Here is a 16,141-nt window from a genome sequence, read left to right as displayed (position 1 = left end):
ATCAGGCTTCTCCAGGGGGTTTCTCATAGTTGAAGGACATTTCCTTGACTCTTTCTTATCGGGAAGTGCACTACATATGATGGGAATTAAACTCAATGGTGCCCTTTTTGGACAGGCTGCTTGGAAAATCCTATTGGATTTGTCCAGAAAGAGTACTATAGAGTCCAATCCCCCATTACATTAGGCTCTATTCGGGGTAAGAAAGAGTCAATAAAGTGTCCCACAACTATGAGAACTCCTGGAAAAGCCTGTAGGCGAATTTACAAAAGCTCTACACCAACAATATTGTCGCGAAAACTGAGGCTAAGAAACTGAGCCGAAAAAGGTTCCTTTCTTTAATGCAAACGTTACACGACATACAACTACTACCGTACTCTGGGTACTGCGGAGGTGTGTACGCGTACAGACCCTCTTATCTCACACAAAATATGGTGGCTGTGTTTTTTTTATCTATTTTTTTAGAAAAAGTTTTCCACTTTTTATTGCAAAAAATCCGCTGCTGGGATGCACTACTGAAACCGATAAGGAGAGAAACCCACATATAATGCTCTACACATGTTCTAAACACTCGTCCATTTGCAGGTAACGAACGGGGCGGGGATGCCGCTGCTGCACGGTGGCTCAAACCATTGAGTTAGGGGAGGAAATGAACCTAAAATACCGAAGGACGATGGAACACACGATGGACATTCAAATTGGACACGGGACAAGCAGACGCAACATCTAAAACGTGAGGTGAGTTATGTTACGAGGCGCGTGGTGGTCGATACCTACTAAAACACCGAAAATCGCTACTCCATTGCAGCTACACTGAAGAACTGAAAACTGGGAACATCTATCTCTACCTGGTAGTGTAGTGGCGAAATCTTTGGCACGTTCGGGGCTGTCCCTAAGGTCTCTTTGAAACAATCACACACACACATACACTCATGTCTCCTGTTTGTGTTCTTTTAATTAGTTTGACCCGACCTGGGATGGCTGGATCCAGCTTCTCTGTCGCTCGTTTCGTTTAAAGCTCTGCAGGCAGCGGACGAATTGAACGTAAACACGTGGGTGGTGTCGGTATCGGGTGTGTATTTGCCCTCCACCCCCCCCCCCCTTCCCAGAAATGTCCTCAAGCCTCTTCAAACCTTCCTCTATTCTATGCTGCAACCTTGTACAATCTTGTTTACTCTTCAAACTCTCTATTCTTGGTGAACTCTCTCCACTCTCTACCGGTACATTTGGGGGAGGTAATTCTTTTCTTCACCTGTTTCTGGAGGAGTCTTTTCTCAACAACAAAACGCTTGCCTGCGCCCTGGTTTGCTAACTTTTTTGGCCGCTCGTTCGTTGTTGTTCTTAATTTTGTTGTGCCTTTTACACTCTCTACTTGAGCGCCATCCATTTCTTCTTTGCCTTGGATCCAGAAGGTTCTGTTGCTTTTGGGGATGGTGGTGGGTGGTTCGAAAAAAGGGACCAAAACGAACGATGGCGGAGACTAGAAAAGTGTCCTTCAAAGCTACCTTCCAACCCCAACTCTCCAATCCATCCTTAACTGTTTCGTTTTTCCCTTTTTTGCTTTTCTTTTCCAGCAGTTCCGGTTTCCTAGAAAGGGGTTTCAGGGGTTTGTTGACACGCTTTTGGACCGGAATACGTCCGAAATGACCTGTGCTTTCTTGCGTGTACCGGTCCGTAGTAGGTGTGGCACATGTGCATGTGTCTGTGTGCATTAACCCATTCCCAGCTCGCACTACTTCCGGTACCGCTGGAGCTCATGCCTGGCGTCCATTGAGGTTCTTGCACCATTCTGGCCACTGCTACTACTGCCACTTGCCGCTCCACCACCACCATCCATTGATGAGGAAGGGGTGGGATTGACACCACCACCACCGCCGAGCACGGCCGCCGCCGATTGCTGCCGGTTGTTGCGCTCGACCGCTTTGGCCGATATTTGCTGCGAGCTGCGGACGACGGTCAGGTAGACGGGACGGTAGAGTGGTGCCAGATCCCGGTGCTCGTTGTCGCTCACATTGCACCCATCGTACACCTCACCGAGCAGGAACTCGGGCCCAATGTAGGTGCCACCCTCGACGTGATCGATCGCTACATCTGGAAGCGGAGTTGGAAAGCAAAGGAAGCGAAAAGAGAATGAGCAAAGGAAGCGTGTTTTATGTGTTGCCTTCGTGTTTTCTGTGCGCTCGCGCGTGTGTGTGTCGAGATATCCGGGGAAAAAGGGACACTCATGGACTGGTTAGACAAAATGGCACCGAATGGGGGAATGTGTAGAAGGGTTCGGAAGCTTGATTTGCTATCAGTAAACGGGGTGTCGTACATCCTGGGCGTTGGTCTTCCCAAACCCAAACGATTTGAGTGACGGTTAGCAGTAATCGGGTACGGTTAACGTCGTAAAAGCCGTCGACTTTAATAGTAGTGGTGTGGTGTGCTGTAGTATCACTCCCACTGCTGTTGCTGTTTGTCAATGAAATGAATGTGACGGCACGACCAAATTGACAAGGGGGGTGGCTTGGGAAAGTGATTGTGGAAGGATTTTTTCTTCTATTTTCTGGTTGTTACCCGCGTTTCGTACTTTGGGGGATTTTTGTCTCACGTCATCGTCATGTGTCATCGTAAAAAAAAGCCGGGCGTGTGTCACTTTGGTGGTCCCTTTTTGATACGTCCCTAGCGTTTTTTTGGGAACACTTAACCGTTTCGATGGTGTACTATATGCTGCACATTTGATTTGGATTGATTTAATAAGATTTACAGGCTTGATTTATTACCGAGTCTAAAGAATTGAATTTCACTTGATGCATTGGTTTTACTGGATAGTTATGGGAAGCATTTGCAGCAATTTAAAACACCTAAATGAATGCAATCTAGAACAGTTGAGCTTAAATGTGGAAATATTTAGCATACTTTCCTTTTTCGGTTTTATATTCATTAGGTCAATTTGTTCTGGCCTTACTTTTTTCTTTTTTTTTAATGTAATTGCAGCAATTTAGGCACACTTTAGCTTTATTTACTTCTAACACGCCTAGATGCATGCAATCTACCACACTGACAGCTTTATGTTAAGAAGCTTAACTCAAGTTTTCAGTTATTTTGCTATTTGCAATTCCATCCTCGTGTCATAAATCTTTCGTTAACTTTAACTTACTATTGAAAGCGATACAGGTGCTTATTTTGTTTAAATGTCTCCAATACGCCTAAATGTGTTCAATATAGCACAGCTGCAGCTCAACGTTTAGATGTATAACATGAGCCACCGTTTTCTTTGCACCATCGAGTTAGCTTAAATTAAATTAAGTAACGCCTAAATGTATGCAATATTTTTAAAAAACAGCAGCTTTATGGTTAGAAATTGTACTGAAACCACCACATTCTTGTGATCATCATGTCAATGAGTTTCCGTTAACTTTAGAATACTCTTTCATGAAATTGCAGCAATTTAGGCGCTCAATCGATTCACGTGATCGCCTTATAACGCCTTAAGGTATGCAACATGGCATAGCTGTAAATTTTGGTTAGGAATTATTGAGCAAAATACCCGACTACTTTAGCTCGTTCACTCTATTTGTACTTCACTCTACTGCCATCATCGTGTCAGTTAACTTTCGATCGGGATAATGAATACTTTATATCCACATTGGCCTTCTTGGCCGCTTCCACGCCGCTCCTGGTGCTCCCGTCCCACAAACCGGATGTGTCATTGCCATGCTTCACTTTAGCGGTGCAATTTTCCAACCCACAGTAAGCACTCGCTCGCTCTGGTGGATAAGCTCGTCCCACCGGTTTTTGCTTCTTTTTTTCTTGCCCCTGTTTCAAAAGGTCACCGGGATAACTGCGGCGCGGCGTTGTCATCATGATTTCCGGTACCTTGCAAAAAGGGAAAAAAGCAAGTGAAGCAACCACAAACGGTGGCGGGAAAGGGAATCTATATGCAGCAGCATGCATCCGGCGTGTGTCACGAAGCAAACGTGTTCGATTGCACTTCGGCATTTATCTTGCCATTTTGTCCTGGCTGTAGGGTCCTGGCGTAAGGCAGGTTAAAGAGGGAAAGGGGTGGAGAGGAAATGAAGGGGACGGCTGCCGATCAAACTTACCGTATCCTATGTGCGGTTGAAGATTGCTGTTCGGTATTCGGAACGGCACTGTGCCGATCGTGATGGGGAAGTTAATTTGCAAGTCGTCGCCTGATTTATCGAACTCCAAGCAGGCCTGTATGTGTGTGTGTGTTTGTGTAGGAATGGAAAAGCAAAGTTGTTAGTTGTAGTTGCAAATATAAACGTATCAATTCGAGAACTGGGGGTGGGGGGAAAGGAAGATGGAAGAGCAGAAGTAAACCAAGTTATGCAACTGGCGCAGCGGTGTGCGCTCAATTTACGATTGATTCTTGTTTGTGTTTTTGATTGGGGAGCTTCCAATGCGTGGATTTCGTGGAATATAATCCCACTTGCATCGCGCTAATCTGCTGAGTGCAATATTAATTAAACCACACGAAACGCTTGTAAGCGCCAAAATGTATGCAATCCATGATGTTCGATGTGTCCGGGAGTGGAACAGAAAAGTGCACAGCTTGGCAGGTAACTGTCATCTGTGGTTTCATCACGTTAGGAGGTTAAAGGAGTGGTTTTGTAAGGTTGATTAGCTTTTAATCTGTTTGAGTGAATCAAATTAGTATGAATAATAGCGGCATTGATTGAAATTGGACAGCAAAACTTCTCGTTCGTCTATATTCTATCGTAATTATATTCAATTGAATTATCTAATTAAAATTTCTTGTTTCACTAGGTTAGAAAATCGTGGACAGGATTTAAACTGTTCGCTTGCACATTAATACATTCCATGCGTTTCCTGCACACGGTTCAGACCAGTAATGAGCCGTAGCAGTAATGGTGGTACGTGACAGTTTGCGTTCAGAGTTCAGACAGGCCACGTAGCCGACCTGCTGGTGCTCGGTATTGCGGTTAGGTAGGCCGTTTAACCCGTGCACTCATTAAGAGCTGCAATAGGCAAAACGGGACCACACTCACATGCACAACACTTACCACGAGTGTGTAGTAGATCTGTGCCAACCGGCAGACGCCCATCGTCGTGGTCGGCACGGTCGGGATGCGCAGGTTGGCGCAGGTGTCCTGCCGCTCGTTCGGCACCACCGTTTCGCCCTTGTACTCGAGCACCAGATGCTGCACCTCCTTCGTGACGCCGAGCACGCCCCGCTCGACGAAAAACTCGCAGTACTGCAGCAGGCGCACCTTCAGCTTGACTGCTTCCTCGCCCTGATTGTCGATGATCGATTTCAGCTTGAGCGTTTCACCGCAACAGAACGCCGTCCGGTCGAGGGAACAGCTTTTGGGGGAAAAAGAGAGAGAGAGAGAGAAAACAGGTTGTTTAGAAGCAGCAGTGGAGGTCATTCTAAAAGGCAAAGACAAGAAGCGGGGCGTAACGGATTGGAAACGAGAGTAGAAAATGCTTACAACCGCATCGGTATGTAACCGAACCACTGTTACCAGGTGGTACCAGGAGCAGTGCGTAGGCAAAAGGGACAAAGGTGTGCGTAATCACTCTTAGGAAACTTATGCCACACGAGTTCATTACCATAAAGAAGTGCATGGTGGTGCGTGAAACGCTATGGAGTCGTTACTGTGCTCCAATTAGTGGAACTCTTCACTATCGATATTTTGCATGCGGTAAAACTACTAACAATCTTTAAACAATCAAACACTTCTCCTGTAACGCTTCTTGTAATTATGATTGAATAACTTTAGGCGCTATTTTCAGGAATCGAGCATCGAATTGAGTTTTAACAATTACACTAGTAATTGTAACGCTCTGGTAACGTTGTTTACGTTTTCAATTGCATACATTTAGGAGGAATTATTAAGCAAATGAAAAACTATTTACTATTTCATTTGCATATCTTCTGGCATACAATTTAGACCTTATAAAGTTTTTAAGTTTTTTGCAGTAAAAAAATGTTGAATGAATCTTTAAAAAGTTTTTTTTCACACACAAAATATTGCACTAAACATTCCTTTCCAAACTAGAATCACATTCTCGTTCACATGATTTACATCTTGGCTAGTTGAACAAACAGGAAAAAATGGTCTCTCCAATTGGCATGCAAACAACCACCATCATTCTTATCCCTTCTCCCACCCTTCTGCCTATTGTCGACCGAACCACGGTTCCATAAGAAATGCATAAAACGAAGAACAAACCAATCCGTGGCCTCAGAAATGCGATTATTTCCACCCCAAAAGGCTTTCGCAGGGAAAACGGAAAGTGGGCGTAAGGTGAGGATGTCCAAAACCTCCCCCCACCCCGTTAAAAGGACACCGAGGGTGGAAAAAATGAAGAATGGGTGAAAAGTTTTGCACATTTTGAATGCTGGCCAAACTTCCCGTTTCGCCAGTTTATGTTTGTGCAGGCAAGTCTACAATCAGGAACAAAAAGAACATAGAATAAAACATTTGCAGCCGCTTTACGTACCTGAGCGTGACGGGTCCTTTGGCACAGCACAGGCAACACTTGACCTTCTTGTCCTGTCCCGAGACCGGTTTCTGGTGGGAAAAAGGGGCGGAAGAAAGCAAGCAAAAATAAACAGATGACGTATTGCCAAGGATAGTGGCCACCGAAATACTATATTTGGTAACGCTCCCAGAACTACTCGGCAGACTGTTCCGGCGCTTTTCCAGCGTTACCTTTCACTCACCAGATATTGCTCATCCATACAGTCTATGTGGGGGCCGATGATGGTGAAGTACTTGATTCCTTGCGGTGGTGAGGCGTACGGTATATCAATCGTCACCTAGCAGGAAGCAGCAACGAAGCGACAAACGAATGTAGGCCAGCGCGCGCGCATGTTAGGATTGCATTGGAAATGGGACGAGGAAAGAAGGCAAAGAGCAGTGCGTGCAGTGTTAGTCATACAGCGTAAGTGGGCTAACGATTATGGTGGAGGAAGGGAGTGTTCGATTTCGTCTCAATCATATCTCCTGCGGGACACCACGAGCCACCAGTACGAGTGTGGTGTGGACTTTATTGAACCGGATGTACATTTGCTGCACGCACACACTTACAGAGCAAAACCGGGCGTTCCCGGCCAGTATATTTGCTGGCTGACAGGCACGAAACCTAACCCATATTTTGATGACATATTTCCTACCACGTATCACAAATATGTTTTTCCCTTAGCTTTTTTCCATGCCCATCTCTCCCCATTTAGGTCCCAAATGGGGCCCATCTGCACGCAGTCCCAGCACCGAGCAGCACCGGATACAGTTCCAGAGCAACCGGATTTGATGAATATTTCATCAGCTTTAAGCTATGCGCTCATAGCACATGGTGATCGGAAAACTCCATTTGCTTCCACACGGGATATGGTGAAACACTCCCTCGTAAGTGGCCCTCTCTATCTCTCTCTCTCTCTCTCTCTCTCTCTCTCTCTCTTTCTCTCTCTCACACACACACACACACACACGTGTTCCAGTGGTGTCTGATTTAATTGATTAATGGAAAAAGGATTTCCCTTTGCCCGCTAGGCCCACTAGGCGCGCTTGGCAAAGAGTTATGGTGGGCCGTTTAGAATGTTTGGGTGAACCGGGGCCCGAGGTCGGTTGGGGTCGGTTCGGTCGGTTTTTGCAGAGATGATTTCCCATATCTCGATGCACTGCTTCTAATGGGTTTCCAATCAATCAGCGCATGGAATGTATAGTAGAAATCGTTCGTGAGATGGTTGGTTGGGGCTCATTTATGTATAAATTAGAAGTTTAACGAGCAGCAGCGAGTGAATTGTAAATGATTTAAGCCTAACATTTGCCTGGTTGGAGGCTCGCGCCCGCAGCCAGTTGGTTTGTAAAGTGAGGGTTGCTTTCGTTCCTTTTCTTTGCTTACAGCTTTATCGCAATGCTAATCATGTTGATTGTATGTGGTGCGGTGCGGAAATTCAAGCGATCTCTTTTATATTTTTTATTTTAATTATAACCCTCTTCCATATCTGCTGCTGAAGATTCTCGTAATACATGATAATTTGTGCAATACTTATGGCATGGATCGCCTAAAGGTATGCAAACTGTTGCTTTAAGTAAACCTTCCGTATAGTTGGCTTCACTAAGCGCCTAGAGGTATGCTTTAGAGGTATGGTATGTTTAGTGTGAATGGTAAATTGTAGAGATAATTGTAGAGATAAAGAGCAAAACAAAAGTTAAATAATTAAAAAATGGTATATAAGTGCTTGGTGTTGCACTTATTTTTACCTTTAATTAATCAATTTTACTACAGTGCAGACTAAAAAAATATTTGACTTAATTTATACACTGGTGGACATTAAAATAGGAAAAAAAATTTTGTGTGTTTTTTTTGCATACACTAGGTGTGTCATCGCCAACAGTTCGAGGCGTACTGAATTTGTAATAGCCGAATTTTGCCTTTTATACTCTCATTTTTGGTGCGCTACTTATCTGAGTTTTGAGTGCCGGCAGCGTTTTGCGGCAGTATAAAAGGAGAGCCAAACCGTGTTGTGCTTCATTCTTCCATCAGTGGTCAAGGTGAAAGGTTGCTGTTTAAAAATTCCACAAAATCATCATGGGTCGCGGAAAGCACTGCACACCAGAGGAGCGAAAACACATTCAGGGGCTGTATCGTGAGAACGTGCCAATCAAGACAATCTGCAAGGCGTTCGGCCGTTCGCGGACGTTTTTGGACAACGCCATTCGTAGCGAGGCTACGGGTAAATCGACAGGTCGTCCGCGAAAAACAACGGCCGACGTTGACGCGCGGATTGTTGAGATGATCAGGGCGGATCCTTTCAAAACTTGCACTCGTATCAAGCAGGAGCTTGGTTTGCAAGTTTCGGCGAAAACGGTGTCTCGCCGTTTACACGCCGCTGGGTTCTGTGCCCGGAGACCGAGGAAGGTTCGTAAGCTGCAGCCGCACCACGTAGAAGCGCGCATTCGGTTTGCCGAAGAACATTTAGCTGCATCCATCTTTTGGTGGAGCAAAATCATTTTTTCGGATGAGTCCAGAATCAATCTGGATGGTTCGGACGGCATTAAATACGTCTGGCGCTTTCCTAATCAGGCGTATCATCCGAAAAATACGATAAAAACCCTTAGTCACGGAGGCGGCCACGTAATGGTGTGGGGTTGCTTCTCCTGGCACGGCACGGGTCCTTTGTTCCGTATCAACGGGACACTGAACTCGGAAGGGTATAGAAAAATACTTAGTCGTGAGATGTTGCCATACGCCCGACAACAATTCGGAGACGAAGAGCATTACATCTTTCAGCATGATAACGACTCTAAGCACACATCGCGAACAGTTAAATGTTATTTGGCAAACCAGGATGTGCAAGTTCTACCGTGGCCTGCGTTGAGTCCTGACCTCAACCCGATTGAAAATCTGTGGTCAACTCTCAAGCGTCAGCTTAAGAACCAGCCTGCACGTTCAGCCGATGATCTATGGACACGCTGCAAGTTTATGTGGGAACGCATAGACAGAAGCGAATGCCGTAATCTCATCGGCGATATGGCCAAACGCTGTCAGGAAGTGATAGCGAATAACGGTCACCAGATTGACCGTTAGAATGTGTTTTCGCTCAGTGGAACACCGCAACACCTCCTCCCAACAACCACTTAAACAGTCCTTTTCAGGGCTACCAAATATTTCTGACAAGAACTATGTCTTTCGGTCACAGAAAAAAGTTCCTATTTTTATTTCCACCAGTGTACCTCTTATACGCTGCGTACATTTATCATTTTTCATGTATGATATAATCATTGATCTATGGACATATAAATAAATCACCTGAAAAAAAACCTAGCTTGCATACTTTTGAGCGTTGAAGCGAGCCATCGTGCGAAAAAAATAAGAAAAAATTCAAATAGCATACATTTAGGCGCTTTAGAATTTTCATTTACATATCATCCCTTTCCATGCTCCTAGATGGTGTGATTTTGATAATTTATTTCTTGCTGCTCTCTCACGAACTTTATGTGGCTCTGTTGCGAGCTTACATTTTCAATATGTATCACATCAAGACAGCTATATACCTCATACATGAAATATTACACACACCACACCAGCTCCAAATGTGTCTTAACCAGTTTTTCAATCAACCAGTCCCGGGGTTCAGCCCGCTCTCACGGAACAAATGCAAATAGATACGATTTAAGGAAAATCCCTTCAACAAGCAGCTCGTCCGATGCATGGTCAGGAAGATAGATCTGTCCCCGGCACACACAAAAAATAGAAAAAATAACACAATCGAAGCAGACGGTGGCCACAACTGGTTTGAAAGGCATCGGTCCCTATTCCCCCTCGTGCCCTTATACCGATTTGGAACGTTCCACTAATCCTATCGCATCGTTTCCGCCGTTGACAGTTTTGCAGTTAATACACGCTGGTTGCGTTGGAAGGGGAAAGGCTGAATATTTTATCATACTTTCTGGCTCTTTGTTGCCCTCATATTGTGGGCGGTATTTGGAGCTCCTTTTTGCTATTGGCCATTCAAAGTCGTCCTGCTGCATAAGCTTTTCACAACGCCAGCAGTTTGGCAGATTTGTTTTGTTTTTTTTTTTTGGTGGAAAATGGATGTTGACTTTGGAATCAAAAATGAAATGTGTGGTTCAATTGTTGCGTTCCGTTTTTGAAACGAAAGCTCTCCGGGCTGAAGAGAGGGTGTGTGACGGTGTGACCGTATCGTGATTTTATTAGCTTCATTTTCTTGCCTCACAAGCGACGCGACGATAGCGAGCGCAACACACCAAATGCGATTTCATACGAAGCGAGCGAACGAACGAGCGCAAGTGAGTGAATTTCCATGTTAATTTACTTTTGCCGGCACTTTTCCCCGACAGTACGGTACGTAATGACGGCGGCTCGCCTGCCCTTCAGTCCCGGGGTCGCAGCTGTGTCAGCTGCAGTGGCCCACCAGGACAACATGGCCCAAAACCTGACACCGGCTAAATGTTGTTGATTGTGTTGTGCCTGTTTAGGGAACGTTTTATTTCCACCCGAAACGTATTTATCGCTGCGAAATGAGTTTATCGTCGTCAACGTTGTGTCGAGGGAATTATACCGATCACAAAACATACAAAAAGCGAAAGAGAGAGAGTGTGTGTGTGTGCAAGGACGATTGCCCGGTGTGCGGTGTCGTCTTACCTTAACGAAGTAACGGATGTAACAGGCACGTGACTCGAAGCTACAGGGCAGGTTGGTTTCGGGGATGTTGAAGCGGAACGGGAACTGATGCTGACCGCGCACTAGCACCGGTACGGTCACGTCCAGCCCTTCGCCCGCCCGCTCGCCCCATATGACGGCCCGCTCGTCGATGTAGACCTGATCGTCCTTCACCTACATTCACCGGGCCAGGCCAGTGAAAGAAAGATACAGATAAATGGAAAGCATAGTAAAAAAAAAGCCAGCCGAATGAGAGATAATAAACCTCGCACGACTATGTGTACCCTAGCTTCGATGGAGAAAGTGGTTGTGGAACGAACGAAATTGTTGCGCATTTGTGCTTTGCGATAGACGACGTGGATGGTAGGAAAGCCGTAGTAGGATTGGTTGTTGGGGCTTCCTCCCTCAGTTTCGGGCGAAATTGGTCACAGACTCATTGGCAGAGTGTCTGGCAGTGTTGTGTTGTGAATATAACGGATAATGATGACGCTCTTAATGGACGATGAGCGGAATAATGTGAAGATGATCATTAACTTTCGTGCCGGCGAAATAAACTATTGCCGTTTGTCTGGGACGGAAAAGCGTTTTCAGTAAAGGGTAGTTATGAGTTATGCGAAAAACTACATTACTTCATTATAGTACACTAAATATTATTTTAAACTAATTGTCAGATTTGTAGTGATGACAAAACAAGGCGATAACCTAACGATGCCCTAAAGAACTACTTTGTGCTTCGAATTGCATACTTTTAGGCGTACAGGGTAGTCGTTATAATTAATTATTAAAAACAATTTAACACTATTGAAGATGGCATCAACCTGATTTGAGTTACAGTTTTGTTTTATTTCTATCAGAAGCGATTTTTAGATCGACGAACAATGTTTAAAAACTAATTGCATTTTTTTTGCATTTTATTGCATACATGTAGGCGCTGTAAGAAGTAGATTTTCAGATCGATGGACAAGGTTTAAAAACTACAGTGAACCCTCTCTTATTTGACACCTCTCCAATATGAAAAACCTCTCTTATTTGAACATTTTGCACAGTCCCTTGATTTACAGTACATTTTTGTTCCTTTAATTTGGAAAACCTCTGAAATCTGTGTCCCTCTTATTTGTGTATGGTGTTGCCATGGTTATTGAAAGATGTGTGCTCAAATTGGCGATTCTGTTCGCAGTTTCCTATAGCAACAGTTAAGGCTGCATACTAAATGTTCTGTCTCTTTCTTGTTTGGATGGACCTTTCATTCACTTTTCACCTCTGTAATTTGAAAACCCCTCTTATTCGACAGTCCCATCGCCTCTCAAATAAGAGAGGGTTCACTGTAATTGCATTTTTCGCATTTTATTGCATACATGTAGGCGCTATAAGAGGTGCTTTCAGTCGGTTTAAAAACTAATTGACTTAAGTTCATTTCAGCCTGCTTTACTTTGATTGGATGACGCTTTACTAGCGACTATAAAATGTCACACAGCTTGTAGCTCCACTGCAAAAGGAATAAAGATTTACATCATCAAAGCTTCGTCACAGTTCTTGTTTTTTTCTTCCTCTAGCAAATCCCATAAAACTGAACTTGAACCGGTTTACTAGCTACCCATTTACGTCTACATTACAAACAGCGAAACAGATGCAAACCGCTCTCATCCGCTTCGATACGGTACAGTGTAAAGTATGTAAGCAAACAGCGATTCAGCACGAGATTCGATGACAAACGCGTACAAAAATGAGCACAAAAAAACGAAGCTTAGCTACCTCATCCCCATCTGAACCTTGTGTGAGCTTGCCAGCTTTATAATGACAGGACCACAGCGTTTTACAGCTCGCTGCAGTGCACTGTGGCAGCTTGTGCTGTGAAACGATGGGTGTTCAGCTAAAAAATAGCACCGTAACAAAAAAAAAAAGATGAAAAAAGGCTTATCCGATGAGTGAGCACCATTTGATTAGTTTTTGCTTTGCACTGAGCACTACTGGACGTGAATTTTCCAACCGGGCGTTTTTCACAATAGCCCCCAAAACACGCCGGGACCGTGGAGCTGTTGTAGTGACCTAGGCAGTTTGCAGTGTAAATAAATAAAGCAAAGGCAGAAAGCAAGATAAAGCGACGCGTCATGGCAAACGGCTGGCAGGGTTTTATCGTTTCGCAATGGGTTTTAGATTTTGCTGATCCGTTTTTTTTGTTTCTGTATGCTGTTTCTCGGATCGGTTTGCTTCACGCTCCAAATAAACGACATTGTGAGCGAATTTGAATGATGTGCGTAAATAGTTGCTGGTGGTGGTGAGAAAAAAGTTATACAAAACGGTGTGGAGTGGAGCTTTGATGGTGGCCATTTGGAATGGATTATTTTTTTTTGTTCTGGTCACAAACACAACGTCAATGAAATGAATGGTATCGTTATGGAGAGTGGCATAACAGAGTTCATTCATTTGCGGAGAGAAAGAGAGAGAGAGAGGTTGAGTTTTATTGAGATGAATAGGAGACATTAACAGCATTTTCAATATCAAATCGGAAAACAAATGCAGGTTGACTGTCGAACACTAGACAGATGAGAATTTACGGGTCTTTTGATAACCTGACAGCTGGCTGACTGCTCATTAAAGCTGTTGATAATAGTGTAAAATGTAAAAAAATATAATAAATCACAGTCAGTAAAGCCTTAAAAATAATATGTAAAAAACACAATTACGAATCAAAATGATTAAAAGAATAAAATAAATTTGAAACAATTTTTTTTAAATGCATAAATATACATTTTTTGTAGTTTTATCATAGTTTATATATTTTTTGATCAGAAATTCTGTGACTACTGAAATTCTAGCCTGTTTTATTATTATTTTATGCAATAAATAATGTACCAATCTTTTCATTTACTATATTGACTGTAATTATTTGATTTTTTTTCAAAGTATTAAACAATTTAATCCAGTAGTTTGATTAGAAAACTTCCTCCTTCGTTCGTAAAACTAAAAGTTGACAACACATTTCATCATACAAGCAAACCATGATTGAAAGCGAAACTTTCTGTCGAATAGCAATAACAAGTGTAACAAAAGCTCATAAAAATCACAAAACACCCAACAGGAATACAGAGAGCGGAAGAAAAAGTTCAACTAAACCGAACAACTGTGACTGTGTAAGTTAAATGTGCTCAGCTAAACTGAACAACAACTAAAGAACTGTTTAGCGAAAAAAAAGTAAACGACTCCCAAGGCACAAGCTAGACGATCGACATGTGTAAAAACAAACAACTGTGTCTAATTTTACACGGTTCACCGGCTCATTCAAGAATCATTCCGAGTGTGGGTTGGGACGGTCGCAAAGCTGCCGTGTGTGTGTGTTAGCGTGCACGTGTTCTCGTGTGTTTGTTTTGCAGAAACAAAAAAGTGATTCAAAGGTCGACGATATCGGTAAGGCGGCCCCCGCCTACATACACGCTTAAGAGGGCAGCCCCGAGAGAGAGAGAGAGAGAGCGAGAGGGGCTGGATGATACGATGATGATGGAAAGGATACACACAGTTTAGGGCGTAATTACCGTTCTTTTGTCTCCGGACACGAACACCTTCCACTCGACGTGCGCTTTACCCCTGAGCAATAGGCGGATGGCTGGAACGAGAGGCACGAGACAGCAAAACAGTGTGTTAGAGGGAGAGAGAGAGAGAGAGAGAAAAAGACAAAAAAAGCAAGGTAAAGAGTCAGCTAAAAAGGAACGAGGCACTAGCACTTTACTACGGTGCTTACTAAGAAGCTTTTTGCACGTGGAGTACATGACACAAAGGACGGTTTGGTCGGTTCCCCGACGCGGTTTGCGAGGCCGAGAGTCGTGTGGCAAGGGTTTTGGCAGGAAAATGGCCACGGTGGCGTGTGCCGGGTGGATGGATCTTTTGCCTCGATTGAACTAGGAATGTGCGGCGTTTCGTGCAAATGGTTAAAGTTTCGTGTTTGTGTTTGTGTGTGTGTGGGTATGTGTTAACAAAATGTCTTTGTGTGTTTGCGTCCTGTTGAGGTATGGTTGAGGGTAGCTCGTTTGTGCCTGGTTTACCTAATGTCGTTGTTTTCACTTTTGCTATAATTCCTTCGACATTTTGTGCTGCGATGGCTGCTTACAGTGTTGCACAAAAACGGAGCGACATCAATGCAGCTAGACAAGTAAGCCAATTATGTAATGAGGATTGCATACTTTTAGGCGTCAAAGTAGCACACTAACAAAATTAGTAGATTTGGAAGCTTTTTAGCTTTTATAAACTAAAAAAGGGTTTAAAAGTTTATTGAATTTACAACTTCACCTGTTTTGCTTTATATTTCTTCTTAGTGATGCTGCACAGCACAAATCTGCAGTCTTTTTTATTGACCATCACTGTACGTAAACCGCTTCAATGGCATGAGCGTAATCTCCGTCCACAACCGTTCCGTTGACGATGGATACCTCCAGTGGTTTGTGGGGGGGGAGAATTACTTAAGAGGAACGAGGCCGGGAGACAGAAACATGAGAGCCTTTCTCGCATCCCAAGGCGGAAGGATGCGAACAGGGTACAGTTCTTACCGGTCAGCATCACTGCCGTGTGTGTGTGAGCGGAAGGTGTATGACTCCAACGTGATTACGACGGATGTATGTGTGCCTGTGGCAAGTGTAACCAGAGGATGACAGGATGTCTCATGTCATGTCACCTCCATGGAATGTCGCAGTACCGGCCGAAGCCATGCGAGTCAGGGAGTCAGTGTGAAGTGGATTCTCCCTTTCGGTACCCTTGTACGGGGTGTGTAGAATTTTCGGGCACGATAAGACCGAGGGAGTCGGTGTGATTGGAGTGAGGCAACGGGATGCCGACGCGTGATAACTGAGCCCCAGCTCACGCACCGCTCCCCATGTGACATGTGTAGATTATGTCGAAAAGCTAACAATGATCAGGGTTTTTTGTGTTTGTTTGAGGAGGTACTAGGACAACCTGCTAGCGAATAGGGATGAAATCCTCGCCTTATGTGCTG

At 44.1% G+C, this 16,141-nt stretch overlaps 1 protein-coding gene across 1 annotated transcript in view; it reads right to left on the bottom strand.

The window, feature by feature from the left end:
* Nucleotides 1–290: 290 nt before the first annotated feature.
* Nucleotides 291–16,141, bottom strand: part of LOC120900860 (arrestin domain-containing protein 3-like) — a 31,541-nt gene continuing 15,690 nt past the window's right edge. The window contains exons 4-10 of the mRNA XM_040308386.1: nt 14,691–14,761; nt 11,143–11,334; nt 6,695–6,790; nt 6,472–6,542; nt 5,028–5,328; nt 4,083–4,197; nt 291–2,088 (exon numbers count right to left, since the gene is read on the bottom strand). Of these exons, the coding sequence (XP_040164320.1) occupies nt 1,730–2,088; nt 4,083–4,197; nt 5,028–5,328; nt 6,472–6,542; nt 6,695–6,790; nt 11,143–11,334; nt 14,691–14,761 (1,205 nt within the window). The 3' untranslated portion in view covers nt 291–1,729. The remainder of the gene's footprint in view (nt 2,089–4,082; nt 4,198–5,027; nt 5,329–6,471; nt 6,543–6,694; nt 6,791–11,142; nt 11,335–14,690; nt 14,762–16,141) is intronic.

The sequence above is a fragment of the Anopheles arabiensis genome, chromosome 3, assembly GCF_016920715.1.
Source record: "Anopheles arabiensis isolate DONGOLA chromosome 3, AaraD3, whole genome shotgun sequence".
NCBI lineage: Eukaryota > Metazoa > Arthropoda > Insecta > Diptera > Culicidae > Anopheles > Anopheles arabiensis.
This window is presented reverse-complemented; position numbering and strand designations above follow the sequence as displayed.